The sequence below is a fragment of the Neofelis nebulosa genome, chromosome 8, assembly GCF_028018385.1.
Source record: "Neofelis nebulosa isolate mNeoNeb1 chromosome 8, mNeoNeb1.pri, whole genome shotgun sequence".
NCBI lineage: Eukaryota > Metazoa > Chordata > Mammalia > Carnivora > Felidae > Neofelis > Neofelis nebulosa.
This window is the reverse complement of record NC_080789.1, coordinates 59799504-59823109: the sequence shown is the minus strand read 5'-3', so window position 1 is coordinate 59823109 and position 23606 is coordinate 59799504. Positions and strand designations below refer to the sequence as shown.

Genomic DNA, 23606 nt, shown 5'->3' with positions numbered 1-23606 from the left:
ATCAGGAAATCCCTACAGATTCAGGACACAGGTAGGAAACGCGAGTCCAAATCAGGTACTTGGAAAAAGACATTTTGCTTCCCCACAGAGGCAGAAACTTGTCTTAAGTATCCTCGTTAATAAACTTGCGTGAGGTGGGGTCATTTGCTGCAGCTAGGCGCGCTGGGCTCGCCCCCCGCCGCTCTGACGTTAACCAATAGGAAGGGCCGGGGGCGGAGCTAGGGAAACGCGGGAAGGAGGGGCGGGGCCTCTGGTGGCGGTAGGGAACTGGAGGGGAGGCGGCAACATTGTTTCAAGTTGGACAAATTGACAAGAGCGAGAAATACACTGCGTTCCATCCCGACCTGGGGCTGCGGAGCTGGGCGCGGTTTTCCCCTCCTCCACCCCCCGAGAGTCGGGGCCCGCCTTTTGCAGGTTTCCCAGGCCCCCGCTCCAGGGCCGGGCTGACCCGACTCGCTAGCGCTTCATGGAGAACTTCCAAAAAGTGGAAAAGATCGGAGAGGGCACGTACGGAGTTGTGTACAAAGCCAAAAACAAGGTGACGGGAGAAGTGGTGGCGCTTAAAAAAATCCGTCTGGACACGTGAGTGGCCTCTGTACCCGGGACTCCTAACTCGGGAGCTCCTTGAGTGCCCCCTGCCCCCACCCCAACAGGCGGGTAGCAGTCCAAGGACCGGAAGGTGGCAGGGAGGGACTTCTCTTTAAGTGGAGAGGTGGGTTGGAGGACAGCGATGGGTTTCCCGGTGGAGAGTGTAGGGCACTTAGAATATATGGGAAACTTCCTCCCCAAAGTCGAGGGATGCCCCCAAATGTGCAATCAGAAAGACTCAGAAAGAGGAAGGAGGCCTCTGAGATGGGGTCCAGGACTCCCCGTGGAGTTGGGTTTTGTGGGAACCAGTGAAGAGCACCTTTCTGAATGAAGAGTCCTCCTGACTGCCCCAACCCTACCCTCATCTTAGAATTCTCTACCTCTTTCAAAAGAATGGCAGTTGAACCTCACTGGCCCTTCTAGGGAGGCTGGGTGCTGCTACTACTATTTTTTTCCCTGTTTCCTTCTCTCTTCTTTACCTCCACCAGGAGGCTTTACTTACCTACCGCTGGGAAAAGAAGAATAATGACCTTAATATATCCCCTGTCCAAAGGCGAATTAACTCCTACAGCACCCTTTCTCTTCTCTCACTTCCCTAGGGGATGCTGGGGTGGTGTCTCATTGGGAAGAAAAGAATGACTGAGCTGGGGGAAAAGGAGTGTTTGTAACCACATTCCTATCTCTGCTTTCTCCACCTCTCCAAGTGAGACAGAGGGTGTACCCAGTACTGCCATACGAGAGATTTCTCTGCTTAAGGAGCTTAACCACCCTAACATTGTCAAGTAAGTATATCTGGGAGGTGTTCTGACAGTAAAGGAGGTGTTCTTGTCTGTGTAGCCTGGGTATTATTCTTCCTCACCTCCATTCCTGGACCTCCCTTCCCTAGGCTGCTGGATGTCATCCACACAGAAAACAAACTCTACCTAGTTTTTGAGTTTCTGCACCAGGATCTGAAGAAATTCATGGATGCCTCTGCTTTGACTGGCATTCCTCTTCCCCTCATCAAGGTAATCCTTCTCATTAACTCCTCCCCAGCATGGGCATGTTTTGGGGGGACTGAAAGCAGGCAGTGCAGACTGAGTGATGATTTGTGATCTTGGCTTCCTTCCCAGCCCTCATCCCCCTGCACACACAGACACAACACACACACCCCTTTCTTTTGTGGCTCTCCCACTGCTCATTATGCTTATTAACCCTAGGGCTGGGTAGGAGAATCAAAGAAGTTGAAACTCTAGTGAGTCAACTTCATAGCTCAGGTGGAAGGTCAGATGAAACTCAGATAAATGGGACTTGAGGGCACTTGGTAGGTTCCTCCAAGAAGCCCTTCCACCTGTTTGGTAGGAGAAATAGCCAGTGAGTTTCTGTTGTCTGTTTTAGGGCTGGGTTCTCTACTCCCCGAGTTATTTTCAATCTCTCAACAAATGTTTATTCAATGCACATTTATTGAACACCTTCAATGTATTAGGTACAGGATATGGAAAAGAGATGCAAAACTGAAGAAGAAGACCTGGTCCTTATCTTCACTAGACTGATAGTCCAATGGGAGATACAGTTTATAAACATGTAATTATAATCTAATATAGTAAAAGGCTTTGGTAGAGCTTTGCAGGCACAGAGCAGATCCTAGTAGCTCACTGTGGTAGAGAAAGTTTTCTCTCTCTCCTTTGTCAGAGCTATCTGTTCCAGCTGCTCCAGGGCCTAGCCTTCTGCCATTCTCATCGGGTTCTGCACCGAGACCTCAAACCTCAGAATCTGCTTATCAACGCAGAGGGGGCCATCAAGCTAGCAGACTTTGGACTAGCCAGAGCCTTTGGAGTACCTGTTCGTACTTACACCCATGAGGTGAGACCCTCTCTGCATTTCTTCTCTGAACTTCCTGGGAGGTGTTAACAAGAACATTCACAAAATTTTAAACATCTCTGGCCAGCGGTTTCTCTCTCACTACATGGAAAGTATCTCTGGCACTCCAAGAGGTTTTAGAGTATGTACCAAGTTCCAGTTGTGGGGAACTGGGCTTTGATAGATGCCAAGCCAGGAGAGCTGGATGGCACACTATTAAAATTATGAGCACTTTTCTCAAGTTTTCCAGGAAGGTTGTAAATTCTGGGTTCAGAAAATATGGTCCCCAGAGACTAACTCTGGTCTAAGAAGTTGTATGTACTCATCTATACTTAGGGGAAGTCAGAAAGATGGGAAAGATGGAGGGAGAGAGGCTGCTTGTTAACAGGCTGAGAGTTAGCAGAGTAACACTGAAGAGCTGAGATACGGGAATCACTATGCCCCACGCACCGCCCTTCCCCTTCCTGCTCTTGTCCCCAGGTGGTGACCCTGTGGTACCGAGCACCTGAAATCCTTCTGGGCTGCAAGTACTACTCCACAGCTGTAGATATCTGGAGCCTGGGCTGCATCTTTGCTGAGATGGTACGGAGGCAAGCCCGAGTTCCACCCAGCTCACTCCCCCACATTCAAGAACAACAGAACTGTTTCTTGGCCTAGACTCATGGCCGTTCTATATTATCACAGGGTTCCTTCTCTAGAGTAGCACCAAGGTGGGTAGGGGGAAAGGATAGGACTGTTGTCCCTGATGTCAACCACAATGTTAGTATATCCTCAAACAGCCTTAGCATCCAATACACATCTCTTATACCCAAATTGAGCGAAATTATTTCTGCAGCTGTTTTTAGTTTGCATATACCTGGGAGAATGAGTACCAATTTAGTGCCTCCTTCATTTGGCCTGTAGACCTTCTTGTAGGGTTCCAGGATTATGGTGAAGTCAACTATGTTCACTTATTCATACTTTTATTTAAACTGCAGGCTTAAATCATGTCCTCCCCAACGTCTGGCTTTTCAGTTTGAAAGATCCCTGAGGCCCAGACTTTTCTGGGAGCTCTCATTATCTTTAATGTAACAGTGGAGTGGGCTGAGTTTTCAAATCAAATCAGCAATTTGTTTTATGGTCCTTTATCTGGGTTGTAACTGGGGGCTTGGAGACCATTAACCTATATATAAAATGTGCATTTATCCCCCAGTACATTACCTTACAATTGCCCATATTCCTCTCTCAATTCATCAAAAAATATTTGTTAAGCACCTAGTGTGTACCCAGCACCATGCTAGGTGCTGTGGGGAACACAGAAGAAATGGAAGACACAGTCTCTGCCCGCTGTGCTCCTATCTAGAAGTGGCTGCATCACAAGGAGGGGGGATGACCGCAGTGTCTACCCCACACCCCGTGAGTGGCTTGGGATCCCTTTGCTACATGTCAGTGGCACCCCAGACATTCACCCCCTCCCAGCCCCACCCAGCCTTGGGGATCTGCAAAGGCATGGTTGGGGGAAGGAAGGAGGGGGCGAGGAGACAGATGAAGGGACTTCATTGTCTCAGGCTCTGTGTGACTGACCCCATGAAAGGCCCTGGGGAGGGAGTCATGGGGCCCTCCTGACCTTCCACTGCCTGTGGGAACCTCCGGTGCACAGGGAGCAGCTTTGACTGACATCAGTGCGGGTCTTGGCCTTTTCTCTTTACCCATTTTCAGGTGACCCGCCGAGCCCTATTTCCTGGAGATTCCGAAATCGACCAACTCTTCCGGATCTTCCGGACTCTGGGGACCCCAGATGAAGTGGTTTGGCCAGGAGTTACTTCTATGCCTGATTATAAGCCGAGTTTCCCCAAGTGGGCCCGGCAAGATTTTAGCAAAGTTGTTCCTCCCTTGGATGAAGATGGACGGAGCTTGCTGTCGGTGAGAGTTGGGAGTGGGCACCCATTTCCTCTCATTTACTCCCCCAGGGCAGGTTTTTTTCCAGGATGTAGGAAGGATGAGACCCTGGACTCTGGGTCTTGGCATTTCCTTAGTCCCTGCTTCTCTCTCCCTGTTGGCACACCCATTCAGATTTGGGAAGAGGGAATTGGGAACCCTGCTTGGGTAAAAGGAATTCTGCTTTCCTGATTTCTCGGAACACCTGCTGCCCATTTAGTCCAATGTCACATCACTGAAGTCAGCATACATCTTTCCCTCCAGCAAATGCTGCACTACGACCCCAACAAGCGGATTTCGGCAAAGGCAGCTCTGGCTCACCCTTTCTTCCAGGATGTGACCAAGCCAGTGCCCCACCTTCGACTCTGATGTCCTACCCCAGTCTCACCCTCTCCTCCAGTGGGGGCCTGATCTGCCTTGGCCCTGGGCTATTTGCCCTCTGATCTTGTCTGGCTGCCTTAACACCTCCCCCTCTTAGCCAGCCAACTCTGAGGATATAAGGGGTGGAGAAGAGAAATAGGTGAAAATGAAAGGAAACTTCAGTATTAGATGCACTTAAGTCCCTCCACCACCCTCTCCCCCTCTTCTTAGTCATTGCTGAGGAGGGCTGGTATTTAAAAAGAAAAGAAAAGACTGCCCTCCACATAGGGCTTGCCATCCCAATCTCTGAAAGCCCTGAAAATTATTATTTCCTGTGTTCGGGATGACAGACACCCCAAGCCTCGCTCGGCCACTGCGTTTATAAGGTCAACTGATAGCAGAGAACCTAAGTTGGGACTTTAGAAAACCAAGCAAAACAAAACAGAGGGAGGGGCCTGTTTTAAAGAATTAGGTTAAAAAATAGATCCAACCAGTTTATACCCTAATTTTAGTGTTTCATCTCACCTAACAGTCTGGGAGACTCAAGACTCCCAGTCTCTGCAGTCTTGATGAGACTGCAGTAGAAACAATTGCCCCTAGTCCCTCTATCTGTCCCAACTATGGGCAAGAGGTATCTGGGAGGCTCTAGGACAGGGATTATACTTCACCGTGGCCTTATGGGGCAAGTAAAAGTTGTCTGAATTTTTCTCTTCCTTTTAAGACTCTTGGTTCTTCACATGCCAGGTCCTATCTTCCTCTGAAGGCTACCCCCATAGGAGTGGAAGTTAGGGTTTAGACATCATTTTGAAAATGCTGACACTTTTTTAGGGCTGTGACTGAGCGAGGGCATTGGGAAAATTTTTTTCTTTAAAAGAAGGATGAACAATTATATTTATATTTCAGGTTATAGTGTTTTTTAAGTGGGAATGGGTGGATTTGTTGCCATGTGCACCTTGGGGTTTTGTAATGCAAATGTTTTAAAAAAAGTATTTTTTTTCTTTTTTTGATGTTTGTCTCCCTTCTCCCACCTCTTGTCTTCGAGTGTTCATGCTATTAACATTATTTGTAATTTAGTTTGTGATTCATTAAAAACAAAAGTTCCTAGTTTTATAGTTCATCTCTTTCCTCCTTTACTTAGGTGTATTTATTTACACAAAGAATGATGTGTGAGAGAGAATATGAATGTGTATATGTGATAGTTGGTTTCAGAGCTCCCCTCTTCCTAATCTCTGTGCAGGGCTATCCACCTCACCCCATCACCCCAGTTTAGCTTCTATTATGCAATTGGGATAGTGCCCAGGGTGGACAAAATGGGAATTACTGCCCCATTTTAAGGCCAGGTTAATGGAAGCCTACTTCATTTTCCCCACGAACCTGAATCATCCCCTACCACACACATGTACACACAGGGCGGCAGTTCCTGGATTTGAGGTTTAGGAGGGACTTAGGAGCAGCATGTGGTTGGAAGTGGGCTCCGTGGGAATTCGCCTTGACACTGCATTTCCCAGTAAGCTCGTCGTTTTTCCTTTTTGTTGCGTATCACAGTTTTCTAAAGATACTTTAATCACATTTACATATAGTTCAGAATATATAAATCGTCTGTATGAAAAATCATTAAGGGGGCTAACGTCCCCCCAAGCTACCACTTGTTGGGAGTTGCCACTGTCTCAACCCCACCAAAAAACATCTCAGACCGCCGGCACAAGCCACCCGCAAAATTCCTGTCTTCTGGGGTCCCACAAAAAGGAGGACGCACCGACGTGAGCTATATTTTAATTCCCGGACTCCGGGTCCTTAGGTGAGATATTTCTCTTTACGCCGCCAATTTGTCATAAAGGGCGGGGAGCCAGAGTCAGCCCCCGCCAAATTCGGGGGGAGGGGCGAAGGTCAGTAGCGGCCTTCCTAAGGCTACTTTCAACCCGCCTTGCCTGCCATTCAAGTTCCGAATTTTCCCAGTACTGGTTAAATCTTCACTTGGACCCGCCTCCATCACTCACCTGATTAGATGTTTATGAGTCAGAAGGCGGGGTCATGAGGGCGTCGAGATGTTATTGGTTGATATGTACGCCTGTCAGCAGTGCACCGCCCCCTGTCTCAGAAAGCTAGCTCTTTACTGGCTCCTCACTTCGTCCATCTTCGAGGTTTCCCTCTCTATATTGGTCCGGAGCCCCGCCTGTCCAGTCCCTCGCTGGTACCCGTTGGTGACGGCGCCGGAAGAGGCCCGCCTTTCTCCAGAGGATTGGCGGATTAGTGCATACATCGCCCACCCTTGGTGGTAGGCGGGTAATCGTGCTATTGGCTGGGGCCCCCACCCCAAGGCGAGGAGGAGGAGGAGGAGGAGGAGGAGGAGGGGCAGGAGGTTTGGTTGAGCTGCAGCTGTTTGTCTGTTCGACACAGGCTTGGGCCCGACGGGGGAGACGGAGCCCCAGGTACCGGGCTGATGGAGCCCACAAGGGCAGGGGCGGAGGCGCCCAGGAGAGGAGAGCGGACTGGCCTGAGAGCAGAGGCGGGTCTGGACCTCAGCGAGGGGTCAGGGCGGCCCACTGGAGAGGGGAGCAGGGGGCCGGGCCCCGGCAGGCCTAATGGGGGCGCTGAGGAGGGGGCCGGGCGGGCTGGGAGCCCGAAGTTGGTGAGGCCGGGAGGCGGCCGGGTTGTGTTGGCGGCCTGCGGGGGCCGAGGGCCGGCGCGGGAGGCCCGGGGCTGTGTGAGGGCAGGGGCAGGCCTCATTGAGCAGCTCTGAGGAGGGAGGAGCTGGGGGAAAGGGACGGGGCAACGGGTGAGGTAAGCCCATTTGCCGGGAGGTGCGGAGGGGTCAAACCAGACGCCCGGGCCGCGAGAATAACCGGGGCTGAGGCTTTCGAGCTGTCTAGTTGGAAGGGCCTGAGAAGGCATCTTAGTTGGGTAAGGGGCATTCTCTTCAGGGAAAGTGGCTATTATGAAAATAACTAGGGTGCTCTGAATTGAGCTGAGAGGGATTTGGGTTCATTGAGGGAGAACTGAGGCAAAGGAGGAAAGCTTTTCTAATCTAGAAGACTAGTTGGAGAAGTGGAAGCAGGGCCTGGTATCATTTATGGGAGCTTCTGGGAATGCTCATGGGTGGACTGGAGGATCTGGGTCTTGAAAGGACCCACTCTTTTGTTCCTCTTAGTGGTGAGTTGTGGTGACTCGAAGTTTTTTGGTACTCCCGGGGTAGCGAATGAAGACAAAAGTTAAAAAAAAAAAAAAATAAATGTGACTGTTGGCTGTTCCAACTGTTCCCTACACTTTTCCTTGGCTTCAACTTGTTTAAGGTGCAGTCTGTGTTTCTTCTTACCAACCTCAGCTGGGTTAGGGTGCAATGCTGTCTAAGAAGTAAGAAGTTGGATTTGGGGGGTGTTTGTTCTCACTTAATAATCTGATCTATGGTGGTTATAGTATCTCTGACCTACAAGCAGGGGATCAGCGATTGTATTATCCGCCCTGGAAAGGGGCTTAAGAGATCCCCAGCCACAGATCTTCTGACCATAGTTGGTGAAACTTTTATGGGACTTCAACTTGGGTATTTCCCAGGCAGGTAATGGTTAGGTGGAACAAGCCTGGAAATATGAGGTGATATCACTGAGGAAGGGATTTGAGGAAGAGTGAGAAATTCCATTCCAGAAGGTTGGCATCACCCCTATTCTTTGTCTACTTCTTCAGGAGCCCAGGTAAAAGTTGGGTCAAACAGTGAGGCATATGAGGAACGGGTGAGTAGAGAAAAAGATGGATTACTAAGGCACAGGAATCACATTCTCCACCCCCCCCCCCCATATATTTTTAATGGTCTTCTGATCTCTTTAGTCCCCTATAGTTGGAGTTTATTGGATTTTCCCTTATACTTCCTCCTTTTACCCTCTTATACAAATATATTTTATGATTATATTTCTTCTTAATTACACAAGTAATATGTACATATTTTTAAATATTCAGGCTGTACAGAAGTGTAAAAAGTGTAAATCTTCACACACATACTTCACTCATTTTATCCAGAAAGGTCAGAGATAAGAGACAACAGATCAGACTAATCTTACTTTGGGGGATGTGCCACCAAAGGCAATTCTGTTTTCATGTTCCCACTAAACTCTGGTCTCTCATTCTTTCCAGTTTTCTCTTCTGGAATGATACTCTCTTATTTATTGTGCTCCTTTCACAGATCATTTTGTCTTCTATCAAATTCACACAAGCAGAGAGCTATACTTTGGGTTATTCCTCCTCACCTTAAAACACACAGAGCACCGCACCTCCCCCCCCCCCCCCCCCAGCATCCCCCAGTTGTGCATTAGGTATCCTAGGAAATGCCCAAATAGATGGCCAATACTTTTTTTATGGGCAGGAAAGAAGCATTGAGGTAAATCTTTTTGTTTGGGAGAATTATTGGCATCTTTGCTAAAGTGAGGAATTTGAGACCTCCGTCTTCTGGTTCATGGCCTCTGCGTGTTCAGACATTCATTGAATATCTTTTCATTAACCCAAAAGAAGACAATGGCTCTCCTAAGGGGCCCCTGTATCTGTCTTTCTGTAGTGATGTGAGAAGCTCTCAAGTTTCTCTGGATTTGAAATTGGTTTTCCTCTAAACCTCAGTACAGCTAGGACATTTCATACTACCACCTTATTAATTGAATTTGTTCTTACTGGCTCTAGAAGCCCTCTAATGTGCCCAGCCTTTGTACAGTGCCCTCACAAACTTCAATTATGTCCCCCAGGAGTTTTTCTTTTCCTTCTGCAAAGCCAGTCCTAGAGAAAATTGTGTGGATATGTGTCTATGTGTGTGTTTTAATCCTCTACAGGCTTTGCCATTTTCTACATCCTGGTGGTATCGTGTCCCTTTCTTCTAGACTTTTTTTTTTTTTTTGTCTTTTCCACCTTCTTTTTAATCCAAGTCTACCTTCAAGAAACAATCTGACACAGATCCAGAATTATAAAAATGTATTTGGAGAAGAGGGCTTTCCCATTGTCCTTCAAGTCATACCTCCTATCTTCTAACTCTCACCTTGCCCAGGAGCAAGGATTGCTTTTCTGTAGTTTGCTTATTTGTATGCATTGATACGAATTTGACTTCTGAGGATATATAAGTTAGGAGAAGCAAGTGTGTAGGCTGCTCCCTAATCCTAAAACATTTCAGATTGGAAAGTAACCAAAGTGTAAGACAGTAAACTCAAAATAAGGAAATGCAACAGCCCTCAAGGAGGAAGGATACCTTAAAACCCTGCACAGTACACTCCCACTTCCCAAGAGTGTTTTAGGAAAGAATTAGTCATTGAACAGTAACTGAGCTTAGAAAGAAGCCAACCAGGTGGGCAAAGTGTATGCAGATTTCTGAGCCAGGCTGTAGCTTTGGTTTAGGGGCAGTGGATACCTTTTCAGAATGTCCTCTAACTGTGGTGGTGTGATGGTGGGTTTTTTTGTTTTTTGTTTTTTTAACTTGTGTTTCTCAAGTTCAGGAATTAATAGAGATAATGACCCAAAGTTTTTTGAACACTTAACCTTAACTGAAAACTCAGGGAACTTGTTTTAAGCCACAGTTGCTTCAGTGTTAAGGTGGGAGGGCCACATATTGGGTGTGATTAGGCCATCTGAGCATAGTAACGGGTGACAGGAAAAGCAGTTAGCCCATGTGAGTTGCAACAGTACTTTGTGGGCTGGGTCTCAAGGGGGCCCTCCATCCAAGGGAGATCACAAAGAGGCCAGGGAAAGAATTGGTATTCTGAGGACTATTAAAAACATTCCCAAATGGAACTGAGTAAGAAGCTATCCAGGTGGCACAAAAAGGGGAAGAATAGATGGAGGAAAGCAGGACTGCTTTAGCCTTAATTAATTTAGAGAGCATTTAATGAACACCTACTAGGAACCAGGCATTGTGCTAGAAAGTCAAAATGACATAAAAAAAAATAGGAACACTTTTTGAGAGGTTGATAGTTCAGCAGAACAAACACACACAATTAACTCATATAATGTAATAAATGCTGTGATAGAAATACCGTCGTAATTCTAGGGGACCCCAGAGGAAACTGATGAATTCTGCTGGGTGAGAAGGTATCTCACAGAGAAGGTGACATTTAAGCTTGGCCTTAAAAAATAAATTACGAGTTTACTGGTCTCACAAAGTGGGGAAGGACATTCCAAATCTTTCCTAGGTCAATAGAGTTTGTACTACCATACTGATAAGAGATAAGTATGCTTTTTACCTCTTAGGGACATAGAAGGGAGAGTGGGGGGAAGTGGAAGGACTCTCTCATTTAAGACAGTGACTCATTAATTAACATTGGTCAACACAATGAAAGAGCTGAGCCAAGTAGTAGAACTCTCAGTTCAAGATTTTAGTAATTTGGGGTCTAAAAGAAGTTGAGAGTTGAAGGTATTCACTGGCTTTTGTCCTATCTTCCCTAATCATTAAATCTCTTACATTAGTCCCCAGCACACAGACCCTTGTAAAAGTTACCACTCTTTCCCTATCATTTATTCCATTAAATCATTTCTATTTCAGCCTTCCTGGCAGGGTTGGTCAAGACCTTCTAGAGAGGCATGGTAATGAGTGAATTGTTCTGTTAGAAGAATATAGAATTGGATTCTAGTTCTCAGGGAAGTCCTGGGTCTGTCTACCTGGTTTTAGTCCCAAAGGAAGTACTTATCTAAACTGAATAGAGGCAGAAACTATCCAATCTAAGCTCTTGATCCAGTCCTGGTGCCCTCTTCAGGGTTCAATTCAGAGTTAGCATCTCCTGCTTCCTTAAGAGGTATAGTGGTATACTACTAGCAAGAGTACATGACTTGGAGTACTTACCAAAAGGAGATTTAGCTGTCTGTATGGTAACACCTGGCAAGTTGATTAATATTATGTGCCTCAGTTACCTTACCTGTAAAATACAGAGACTGGACTAGACCTCTAGACTGCCTCTTATCTGGCAAACTGACCTTATGGGACTGACATTTGAGTGTGGGCTAGACTTCAGTGGCAATGTATCTGGAAGTTAGTCTCTGTTAATAGGTGATAGTCTTCTAGAGGCTTCATAATGTGTTTGGCTCAGACACTCAAAGATACCAAGTGGAAGGGGGGCTGAAGAATAGAGTCTTGCTCTGCTGGAACCAGCAAACTGAGAAACCTTTCCTATGCATACTTTTCCTGAGCGTTTAGGGGAGCTACCCAAACTAATGAACGGACCCCTTCATCCTCCACCTTCCCCTCCCCAGTGGGCTGATGCCATGGTCAAACCTCAGTCCTCCCTAGTCATTGGTCATTTGATAAACCATTTTTGTGGAGCTGCACTTCTAAGGGAAGTTAAATCTGATTTTTTCTCTCCCAATCTGAAAGGGTTGAAGGGAAGAATAACTTCCTTGTCCTCCCTTTTTTTGCCTCAGGTTTGAAGGTAATCATCACACCACTTGGCTGGGTGGCAGTGGTTTATGTTTTGTCTTTGAACGGATCATTTGCCTACTGTCAACTCTTAGGAAAAAAAAAAAAGTCACCACTAGGAATCATTTGAATCTTATGTATATTACTTCACATCTGTACCCCTGATCTTTTGAAAGTCTAGCTATTGCATAAAAAACATAATAGCCTTATATACATGTTGGGGTTGAAGATCAAGGCACAGTGATGGGCAGCCCATCAATTACTGTGAACAGGGAAGGTAAGACATATTATTGAGGTGACACATCGGGTAGGAGGTAGTTTTTTCTAACCCACTAGTTTCTAATCTGTGACAATCCGAGGTTGCTTAGTAGCAAGAAAGTTTGCTGATTTGTCTGTGGGGGTAACAAGGGTTTTGCAATCTGAATGTGCTTGTGACTTTCCTATCTCCACATTTCCCCTACTCCCTACTACTATTTTCCCAGGCCTAGAGCCATGTGCCTATGAAAATTCAGTCCATTCTAACTCCCATGTTTTCTCCTTGTAAAGTAGTAACATTGAGGCTTAGTGTTCTGCCCCTTAGATCACATGCTTTGAAATAGTTGAAAATGTAAGCAAATAATTGGGGCACCTGGGTGGCTCAGCGGGTAGAGCATGCAACTCTTGATCTTGGGGTTGTGAGTTCAACCCATCTTGGATGTAGAGCTTACTTTAAGAAAGAAAGGAAGGAAGGAAGGAAAAGGAAAGAAAGAAAAGGTGAGCAAATAAGTCAAAGAATCTAGTAACTTTTCCTGTTGTGTCTTAAAGAATATAGCATATGTATGTCACCTAAAGGAAACTTGATCAGCTTATCATCTGTTTTTTCCTATTGTGTCATCTGTTTTCTGTTCTAAAGTGTAGAGTTATAATGGCCTATCTTTTCTTATGAAACAGTGTATATGAAGTGCCACACAAATATGTTTTTAAAAATCATTCCTCACAGATTCTAAGAAACTCTAAGGGAAAGAAATTTCTTTTTTTTAATGTTTATTCTTGAGAGAGAGAGAGACAGAGCGCAAGCAGGGGAGGGTCAGAGAGAGAGGGAGACACAGAATCTGAAGCAGGCTCCAGGCTCTGAGCTGTCAGCACAGAGCCTTGACACAGGGCTTGAACCCATGAACCATGAGATCATGACCTGAGCCGAAATTGGATGCTTAACTGACTAAGCCACCCAGGCACCCCAGGAATTTCTTAAATGTACCCAGAACTTTGGAAGTGAATTCAAATTTCACTCTTTACTACTTTTTCCAACCCCCTCCCTCCCCAAAGATCCTTATAGATAAGGAAGCCAGGGCTCAGAAAGGCAAAGGGAGTAGCATAAGATCACAGTGGATTATAACTGGCAAAGCAGAGTGTAAAACCCAACCTTGCTTGATTCCAAAGCCGTTACCAGCACTACACGGGACTGCCCCTGTCTAATTTGACTCCCCATTTTCATAATTGTGTCATAACTTCAGTAGCAGGGTTGAAGAATCCTCTGACCCCTGGAGAGCTATAGTCAGCCCTCATCTTAATTTCATCTAGAAGTTTTATAACAGTAACCATAACCTATAGGCTGGCGAGAGACTAGACTTCCTCCCATCCTTATTAACCCCTCCTTCCTTGTCAGGCCTCTCCAGAGCAGTTTTTTAAACTTTTTTTTTTTAATCATGACTCCTAATAAAACATTTTACATCATAATTCAATGTGTGTACATAAAGTGAAACATTTTCACAAAATGATTCTTATTTGCAACATACTTGTTATTTTTTTCTTTAAAAAAATTTTTTTTTAACATTTATTTATTTATTTTGAGAGAGAGAGGAGAAAGAGAATCCCAAGCAGCCTCCACACTGTTAGCACAGAGTCTGACATGGATGGGGCTTAAACTCTTGAACCACGAAGTCACGACCTGAGGCAAAATCAAGAGTCAGATGCTCAACCAACTGAACCACCCAGGCACTCCCCCCCCCCTTTTTTTTAATATACTGATCATGATTCACAAGTGATTTTAAGGTCATTATTGGTTTACAACCCCCAGTTTGAAAAAGAGCTAAAGCATGTGACTAGTGACTAAGAACCTAATTAATACTGATTCTTGGAGTACTGGATCCCAGAATTTAGGATTTTGTGGACCAATTAATTTAAATTTGAGAGTTTTTGTTTTCCCACATACTGGTATTTAGAAGTCTTACTATTGCCAATCAACACCATTATATTTTTAAAGCATTAAAACAGTTATTTAGAAAGCTTTTAAAAAATATGCTTCCTAAAAATATAATTAAAAAATATATATTTCCTCTTTAAAAAAAAAAAAGAATTTGGTAGAATGAAAACCTCTTAAGTCCTTCACATAACACCCTCCTCAATCCTACTCTCCTCAGAGAGAGGTAACAAAATTGTTAACAAATTTGTATGTATTCTTCCAAAATGTTTTATATGCAGAATTTTGTTTTACATATGTAGGATCCAACCATGTGTTTTGTACTACAACTTTTTAACAACAGGTGTTAGAGGTTTTTCTATATAATACATATTTACCTTTCAGAGGAAATTGATACTAAGAAAGTAAGAAGTTAGAAGTCTTGTTACAGAGAATATTCTTTTAAATTGAATAAATTTAGCTTTATGAAAAACTTGCTATATCGTCTTTATTTTTACCATTTCCTCATGAACCACTGAAAACACCACAAAATAGCCTGTGTGTATCTGGATTCGTAGGACTCACTGGCCTGGGGTATATAAAATACCCAGTAGAATCAGAGTAATTTCTTACATTCCTCTGTCTTAATCTAGTCTACTTTGGGACTTTTTGGAGTTCTCATTGATCTTTTCTGTAAATCAGGGCCACTAAATAATACTTACTTTTTTTTCCTCAAGTTTATTTATTTTGAAAGAGAGAGTGCGAACAGAAGAGGGGCAGAAAGGGGGGGGGGGGTCGATTTCATGACTGAGATCACAACCTGAGCCAAAACCAGGAGTTGGATGCTTAACCGACAGAGCTGCCCAGACTCCCCAACAATACTTATTTTTTAGCACTATGCTAAATATATCTTTTCCTTAATCTTTATTGCTACTCTGTGAGTTAGGTGTTTTTTCCATTTTATAAAGGTGGAAGGAAAGGCTCAGAGAAATTTCTTGATGTCGTTAATAATGAGGAGTGCCTGGATGGCTCAGTCGGTTAAGCATCCAACTCGATTTCAGCACAGGTCATTATCTCGGGGTCCAGAGATAGAATGTCAAGCTTTTGCTCCACACTGGATGTGAAGCCTGCTTGAGATTCTTTCTCCTCTCTCCCTCCCCAGCTCACACATGCACACTCAAAAAAAAAATGATTAGTGGTTTAATTATGAAGCACTTTTTGCCGCATATTTATTTTTTAAGTTTATTCATTTTGAGAGAGAACATGCGCATGCTGGGGAGGGGCAGAGAAAGAGGGAGAAAGAATCCCGAGCAGGATCCACACTGAGCATGGAGCCCAAGGCAGGGCTCAATCTCACAACCATGAGATGATGACCTGAGCTGAAATCAAAGAGTCAGAAGTTTAACCAACTGAGCCACCCAGATGCCCCTGTCAATACTTATTTGTGTTATCTCAGTCCTCACAACAGCTTTATGCAGCCCATAAACTATTATCCCATTTTACAGATGAAGGAAATGCACAGATAGATTTAGTAATCTGTCCAAAGCTTCACAGGTAGTAAGCAAAACTGTAAAATAAACCCAGTGAATTAGACTTCATAGTCTTTGTTCCTCTGCACTGCCTCCTGTATAATTTTTCTCTTTACTATCTTTATTCTATCTTTACTAGAATTACAGATTGTTAACGCTGATTTGACTCCAAAGCATCTTGCTATAGTGACAAAATAATGTTTCCCCACGTGCCATAAAGTATGTTTATGGAGTTATTAGAATCAGCCTTGGAGAACAGAAAGATTAATTTGAACAAAGTACAACCAAAGTAATGCTTAGGTTTTGGACAGAAGTTTTGCATATTCTAATCATGCTAACACCTTTGAATCTTATAGTTCCTTTCCCCTCAGAATCAGAATGATGAAATATATTCAGGTTTGGATGATTAGACTCTCAGAAGTCTCCACTTCTGTCTCTGTCTCCTCTTCTACGACCAGCTTTCCAAGCTCCTTGGGAGGTTAAAAAAAAAAAAAAAAAAAAAGGTGGTTCAGTTTCTTTTCATCAAATGTTTATCGCTTGAAAACTTATCCCTGCATCATCCTCTGGAGACTCCTGCTTGTGTCAAAAGGTACACCTTTCTCTGCTTCAAATTTGGAGGGCTACAGCTGTTAGGCCCGTTTAGTGTGGAGAGTAATCTAATCCCTAGGCACCAGGAAGACAGCTGCAAGTTGAGAGGTCAAGCCTACTGATTCTTAGACATGGTAGATTCTCAGACTCAGAGAGGTGGCAGAAGCAAAAAGAAAGAGTTGATCCTGAATGCGGTTTGTTAGTTGTCTATGGTCTATTTCTCTACTCACCTTTGACCAGAAATGATAAAGGGACAGATTTCTCTGGCAAATGGACCCTGGTTAGAGTTTCAGAAACATCAAGAAGACTGGTTGTGTATGAAGGATATGGACCCAGAAGCTACCCCTCTGCTCCTAGGGAGGGGTGACTCATCCCACACCCCTAGAGTGCATCTCTCATTTTGAAAGCTAGAAAAAAGATGGGGGTGAGGGGAAGGACAGCACCAGGGATACCAAGGAGATACTGGGGGTCTACGGTACTTGTGGGTAGATTTGGGTGTTCTTCGGGCCAACTAAAAATTGATCAATTTGCTGTTTGAAGATCTGGTGGAAAAGTAATGGGAAATAAACTTATTTCATACCATTTTCAGTCTCTCCATTTCAGCTCCCTTAGCAGTTGGAGATTATGTAGTAGGGCAGACTCCACTTCCGATGCAATTTTTATTTTATTGTTCCGCATTCTTACCACTGAGTGTCAGCCACCTGGGACCCTCTCCGTGGGGTTGATGGGGTTAATTGGGTTGATTTTAATTATTAAGTCCTCATAGGAGCAAAGAAATTAGGAGATTTATCTTTTCTCTAAAACTGATTGCAGCAGCAATGGCCCGGTGTTTAATTTTACCCACTTTTTTTTTCTTGCAGGACTGTTGAAGCCTGAAGTCCCCTCCCCTTCCCCCTTCCCCCTTTGCCGCTTTGTGGCATCCCCCCTCCCTCCACCCTTTCCCACTCGGATAATCTAGCCATGACTAGCAGAAGCACAGCCAGGCCCAATGGGCAGCCCCAGGCCAGCAAAATATGCCAGTTCAAATTGGTCCTGCTGGGTGAATCTGCAGTGGGGAAGTCTAGTCTGGTATTACGTTTTGTCAAAGGGCAGTTTCATGAGTACCAGGAGAGCACCATTGGAGGTGAGTACCTCAGGGAAAGAGGAGGTTCAGTGTGTAGTGAGGCTTTTTGAAGGGAGATCTAGAGACCTGATTGTGGAGCTGCCCTTTTTAGCTCTCTGGAACGGAAATCCTTTATAAAACAGAAGAAAAAAAAATTGTCATAATGGCAAAAAATAGATATATGTTTGTCCTCTTGCTTCCTAGAAGAAAATTAGAAAGGTTGACCTTTGCACACCAAGAAAATCACTAATTTTTTTTTAATCTGTTTGTCTTCTTCCTCTCACTTTCCTCTTAATCCAATTGAAGTTTAGTTGAGTGTCATCTTGAGCAGGGTTGGCTTAAAGCAGTGATTCATAATCAAAAGTGTACATCAGAATCACTCGGGGAACATTTTTATCCTGTCATGCTTGGGCCCTGCCCTAGATGTACTGATCAGTATGGGAAGTAGGGTGAATTTGGTGGAGGTGTAGACATGTATGTTTGGAAAAGCTCTGTAGAAGAGGCTGGAACTAAATATAAAAGATAAAAGACATCTGCCTTTCCCACCTTTGCTACCTTCTCCCTTCTACTACTCCCAAGGGCGGTAATTCAGTAAAAGATCTTTTTTTTTTTTTTTTTTTTTTAATTTTTTTTTTTCAACGTTTTTTATTTATTTTTGGGACAGAGAGAGACATAGCATGAACGGGGGAGGGGCAGAGAGAGAGGGAGACACAGAATCGGAAACAGGCTCCAGGCTCCGAGCCATCAGCCCAGAGCCTGACGCGGGGCTCGAACTCACGGACCGCGAGATCGTGACCTGGCTGAAGTCGGACGCCCAACCGACTGCGCCACCCAGGCGCCCCAAGTAAAAGATCTTTTATGAGAACTCCCATGTTACACCTTCCCTACTTTTATTAGTAACCTTGGAAATGCAGTGTTCTTGGACCAGCAGAAGATTATATAAAAAAGTAACAGCCAAATTATATTGCTAATAGTGGGATCTGTCATCAGTCTTTAAAATCTTCTAATTAATTATTGATGTGACCTTTATTTGAAACTTATTTTCTGTCATTATCCCTTATTCCTCTATTTTGGTTAGAAGAGAGATAAGTGTCAGCTCCTCTCTAACATTCATAGCTTATGTGCCCCACTACTTAGAGGAACTTCTGGCAGGAAGGACTTAGCCAAGGGCAGTCTTAATCCTGGTTCTAAGACCTATACATAAGGAGAGGAACTCTAAACCTTTTCCTTAGCTGAATGACCTGGTTGGTAACTGGTCTTAGACTGAGAATGGAGATATTATGAAGGGGGCTGGGATTTTCCCATTGATCCTCCTACTTACAACTTCTTCCCCTCCATTCTCTCATCCACAGCGGCCTTCCTTACCCAGTCTGTTTGTCTAGATGACACAACAGTCAAGTTTGAGATTTGGGACACAGCTGGGCAGGAGCGATACCATAGCTTGGCCCCCATGTACTACAGAGGTGCCCAAGCTGCCATTGTGGTTTATGACATTACTAATCAGGTAAGTGGGCTGTGAAGTTTCTTGCTTTTATTAATAGGAATTAAATTAGGTGGGGAAGAAAAAACAAGTTCTTGAAATGGCAAAATAAAATAAGAGTATAAATTCTACTCCCAAATGCTGGTAAGACAGAGGTAATGACACAAGTGGTTTCAGTGAGGGAAGGTTGCCTAGAAGAGGTGAGTTTTGAGACAGGGTTTTGAAGGTGATGGGCCTGGGGCACCTGGCTGGCTCAGTTGGTGGAGCATGTGACTCTTGATCTTGGGCTTGTGGGTTCAAGTCCCACGTTGGGTATAGAAATTACTTAATAAAATCTTAAGTTAAAAAAAAAGAAGGTGATGGGCCTAGATTGGCAGTCATTCTAGCCTACCTTCTCTTCCTCATGTTTTCCTAGGAAACCTTCGCTCGAGCGAAGACATGGGTAAAGGAACTACAGCGACAGGCCAGTCCTAGCATCGTTATTGCCCTGGCGGGGAACAAAGCTGACCTGGCCAATAAGCGCATGGTGGAGTATGAAGTAAGTTGGCCCATAGAATCCCTCTGTAACACACTCCCTCTGTACTTGGGATCTTTAGTCCCCAAACCTGCCCTCTCTGAAAACCTCATCTGAGGACATTTATCATCTCCATTCCCCAGTTCCACACCAGGCTAAATACAACAATACTGTGACCCTAATGACAGCCAGGAGATTTTAGAGGAGTCAGAAAAAAACTTTATTTTTTTTTTTATTTTTATTTTTTTTTTTTAAATTTTTTTTTTTTTTTTCAACGTTTTTTATTTATTTCTGGGACAGAGAGAGACAGAGCATGAACAGGGGAGGGGCAGAGAGAGAGGGAGACACAGAGTCGGAAACAGGCTCCAGGCTCCGAGCCATCAGCCCAGAGCCTGACGCGGGGCTCGAACTCACGGACCGCGAGATCGTGACCTGGCTGAAGTCGGACGCTTAACCGACTGCGCCACCCAGGCGCCCCAGAAAAAAACTTTAGAGCAGAGGGGTAGGGGAGTACCAGCTATAGGGGTATCAATGTGAAAACAGGAAAGAGGGAGCAGGTGAATTTGAGGTAAGGGACTATTCAAGTGTCACAACCTAAAAGCCCCCAACCAATTTACCTTCTCCCTCATTATCAAGATTCCTGATACCTGCTTGTTGGATTAAATGGTCTAGACCATGAGTTATCCTTGAGGAAGTCGTCACCAAAATATGAGTCCAGAGCCAGCTGGCTCAGAGGGCAATTAAACCTAGGATACTACCTAGCTCTGGTGCTACATGGAAGTGGAAAGACAGTACTTGTTCCTGTCTTACATTCTGAGTACCAGTATACCCACCCCTTGCAGGAGGCCCAGGCGTATGCAGATGACAACAGCTTATTGTTTATGGAGACTTCAGCCAAGACAGCTATGAACGTGAATGATCTCTTCCTGGCAATAGGTAAGGTCAGAACAGCCTGGGGTCTTCCTGTCTTTTTGCCTTGCCTCTTGGCAAGATCACTAGCCCAAGTCATAAAGACAGAGGGGAGTGTCTCCTCCTGTGAAAACTTTAGGTATGGAAATAACTTTCCATTATGACTTCCATCCTTTGGCTACAGCTTTAGCCCCCATCCCCCCACATCTTTAATGTAGTTTACAAAAGTGAACCTTCCCCTCTTCAAAACATTCTTTTAATCTCTCACATTTCCCCTTTCCCCATATCACTCCCCCACCCAATAGTCTTTTTGGAGAGATGAGTAAAATCTACCATACTTTTTTCCCTTCTCTTTTTATCTCTAGCTAAGAAGCTGCCAAAGAGCGAACCCCAGAATCTGGGGGGTGCAGCAGGCCGAAGCCGGGGTGTGGATCTCCATGAGCAGTCCCAGCAGAACAAGAGCCAGTGTTGTAGCAACTGAGGGGGTGGCTAGCAGCAAACAAGTATGGAGCTAGCACGAGAGCTAAGAAATAACCTCCATCCCCACCCCTCAGCACACAGCCCCTACGGTAACAGCACACTGAGCCCTGGCTCCCAAGGGCTGCCTCCTGACAGCTCCGTCATGGCACTTTTTAACGCTTCAGCAACCAACACCAGGCAGCTGTTGCCACTGGCCTCCTACCCCTACTCTGGGGCTTGGGGGTCAGATCCCCCAGGACTTACCTTCCAAAACAAACTTTCTTCACTTTGTATTATAGGTGCAAGACAGTGACCTACTTATCTTTCCTCCTCCTCCTCCTCCTCCTCCTCCTCATTTTTCCAGAAAACATTTTTTTGTCTCCTGCCCCTTCCCCTTCTGCTTTTGGTCAATCCCTGTTCTTGGTCCCCTTTTCCTCCTCTCCCCAGGATGGAGAAGGTGGTGAACCCAGGAACTGAGGAAGGAGGTTTCCAGTTCAGTCACATTAAAGGGCCCTGGGGGAGAGTAAGGCTCAGAACGGGAGGGAGTAAGGAAACCTTTCCTTTTTGTTTTTATTTGGTTGGAGTTTCTCGTATTTGAAAGCACTGCAGTCTCCATGAGTTGGCCTTGTGGAGGGTGTTTCTAGGTAGAGATGAGAACGGGAAGGCAAGCTCTCGGGTACCAGGTGGGAGTTGTGTTGTTAGCTAACTGGGCAGAGGTAGAGGAGGTGGAGATGCAGTGTCACCTGTGGCTCTGGAACTGTTCCAAGGCCTGATTTCCCCCTCACCCAGCCTCTTAGGTAGCTTCTCCCCCATAGTGGGGGAGACTCTGGACCCCAGAGTCCTCCAAAGAATCTTCACTGGTTGCCTGCATCTTTGGCTCTGCTGTGATCTAATTAGAGGAGGGACCAGTTTCTGAATCCCATCCTCTGATTTATACATATGCATTTTTTTCTCTGGCCTTTAGATGGCCTCAGCCCCAGCCACTATATTCCCCTGCAGTTTGCACTTTAATTGGTGGTAGTTCAGTTGGGATACTTGTTTTATGGGGGTTTTGATTGATTTACCTGCCCTCTCACCTTTTTAATTAAATGGAACCCAAGGTAGTATATATATGAGGTTTGGGGAGGGGCTGTAGAGAACAGGACCAGTGGCAGCTACTCAAGTCCAGTCTCCATTGCTTGCTTCCTCCAGCTCTGACTCTTAACCTATATTCTTGCCAACCTAGCTTTCAAGTATAGGTTTGCCTTTCCTGGGGAATTAACTGAGCAACTGGAGAGTGGTCTCGGGATAGCCTAGGCCATTGTATGGGAGTGAAGAGGGGTGTCAGGCAGGAGGGAGGAGTTTTCTATCCTTTCCTAGGGTTCACATTCAATTTGATCCAACCATTACTGTGTCTTTTCTACTTCCCTGTAAATAGGTATGATCTTTATTCCCATTGTACAGTCTGTTCTGTCCTCCACCTCCCATCAATCAGGCCCTGTTTCTTTTCTCCTTTGTTAGTATCTTCCATTTAGTCCCTCAATTCTTATCCTCATACTCACCCCCAGCCAGTGGTTTAATCCATGTACCACTAGAAGTTAATACCACAGGCCTACTTGTGGACCCCTCAAATCATAACACCTGTTCCTGTGGACAGGGAACAACTGCCACTGAAGGTCCATCACAGCTGTCTCACGTCACCAGAGGATGTTGGTCCCTTCTAAATCTCTAGCCACTCTTCTTGGCCTCTCTCATCCGGTGTTCTAGCATATCTTTGTGAAGCCATCAAGGCAAGAGAGAGCTCTAAACTCCTTCTTGTTCCAGCCCAGAATTTTGGGAAAATTGGGGGAAGTAAGATAGGAAAGGTCACAGTGACCTAGGATTGGAACCTTTCTACCCTTTGATTTGCAGACTGCCCTCTGTCCCAGAGCAGCTGAGAAATCCTTGAAGCTGAGATTCCGAAGGACCCAGCTTAGGTTCTTCCACTTAGGCCTCAATTCCCTTCCTTTTCCAGGGGCAGCCTTAGTTCCCGTGGCCCTGAAACACATATATTTTTCTCTTCCTTTCCCAGCACCCACTAGCCCCCCAAAGCACCCAGTGCATCCTTATAAGTGGAAGAACTAGGATCGCTCTCTTAAATTCCTTAGAAATGAAGGGTTTTTTTGTTTGTTTTTTTTTCTCTGTGCATCTTTCCCCCTGGAATGGGAGTGAAGTGGTTCATTGCCTTGGGGCTGGGAAACCATTTCTCCAGGCTTTTTCTCCCCTCCCCAGCCCCCTTAGGAACAGGATTGGCCTTAGCTTTTAGGCCTATCTGCTGCTTTCCTTCTACTTCCTACCAGTTCTTCTGCTTTCCTTTGAGCTTTCTTGGGCTTGGGGATCTTAGTTTTTATTTCCCAGCTCTTCATTTTTTTTCTTCCCTTCTGATCAGTTGGTTTTTTTTTAGGTGGGGGTGGGGGGGGTGTCCTTTTTTTTTTTCTTCTAAGAAAGCATTTGCCTTTTTTCCCTTTTCTTCCTCTCCCAACATAACAATCGTGGTAACAGAATGCGACTGCTGATTTACCGATGTATTTAATGTAAGTAAAAAAGGAAAAAAAAAAAAAAAAAGAAAAGTGTATTGGAGTGTTGCTTCTTTTTTTCTTTTTTCTTTCTTTTTTCTTTTTTTTTTTTCTTTTGCTATTTGATACTAGAAATTTGGAAGAAAGGGCATTCAATGTTTTCGTGAATCAGAAATATACCCTCTCCTACGTCATCGTACTTCCTTATAAGTTCCCTTTAATCTTTCTTGAATAGTGAGATAGCCCAATTTGGAAAATAT

The 23606-nt window shown here is 44.9% G+C and overlaps 2 protein-coding genes and 1 long non-coding RNA gene across 8 annotated transcripts; 2 read left to right on the top strand and 1 right to left on the bottom strand.

Annotated features, from left to right (window-relative positions):
* The first annotated feature begins 239 nt into the window (after positions 1-239).
* CDK2 (cyclin dependent kinase 2) lies at positions 240-5808 on the top strand. Of its 4 annotated transcripts, none has more exons than XM_058742430.1 (8): positions 240-582; positions 1293-1370; positions 1475-1595; positions 2260-2430; positions 2908-3009; positions 3679-3822; positions 4126-4329; positions 4609-5808. In XM_058742430.1, exons 1-8 carry the CDS (start codon positions 467-469, stop codon positions 4711-4713), a joined length of 1041 nt encoding a protein of 346 aa, XP_058598413.1. In that variant the 5' UTR covers positions 240-466; the 3' UTR covers positions 4714-5808. The 4 variants fall into 4 exon arrangements, with proteins under 4 accessions (XP_058598413.1, XP_058598414.1, XP_058598415.1 ...); XM_058742433.1 differs by having other exon boundaries at positions 479-582; positions 1188-1370; XM_058742431.1 differs by lacking the exon at positions 3679-3822 and having other exon boundaries at positions 241-582.
* Positions 5809-7023: 1215 nt separating this feature from the next.
* On the top strand, positions 7024-23405 carry RAB5B (RAB5B, member RAS oncogene family). Of its 2 annotated transcripts, none has more exons than XM_058742435.1 (6): positions 7024-7133; positions 17209-17471; positions 18803-18954; positions 19346-19468; positions 20287-20380; positions 20719-23405. In XM_058742435.1, exons 2-6 carry the CDS (start codon positions 17309-17311, stop codon positions 20832-20834), a joined length of 648 nt encoding a protein of 215 aa, XP_058598418.1. In that variant the 5' UTR covers positions 7024-7133; positions 17209-17308; the 3' UTR covers positions 20835-23405. The 2 variants fall into 2 exon arrangements, with proteins under 2 accessions (XP_058598418.1, XP_058598419.1); XM_058742436.1 differs by lacking the exon at positions 7024-7133 and adding an exon at positions 16228-16349.
* LOC131519411 (uncharacterized) lies at positions 16127-18884 on the bottom strand. 2 transcript variants are annotated; one of them, XR_009265616.1, is made up of 3 exons: positions 18772-18884; positions 17480-17580; positions 16127-16230 (listed from the first exon to the last, which is right to left on the bottom strand). It is a non-coding gene; the product is annotated as an uncharacterized LOC131519411 (long non-coding RNA). The 2 variants fall into 2 exon arrangements; XR_009265617.1 differs by lacking the exon at positions 16127-16230 and adding an exon at positions 16840-17059.
* Positions 23406-23606: the final 201 nt, after the last annotated feature.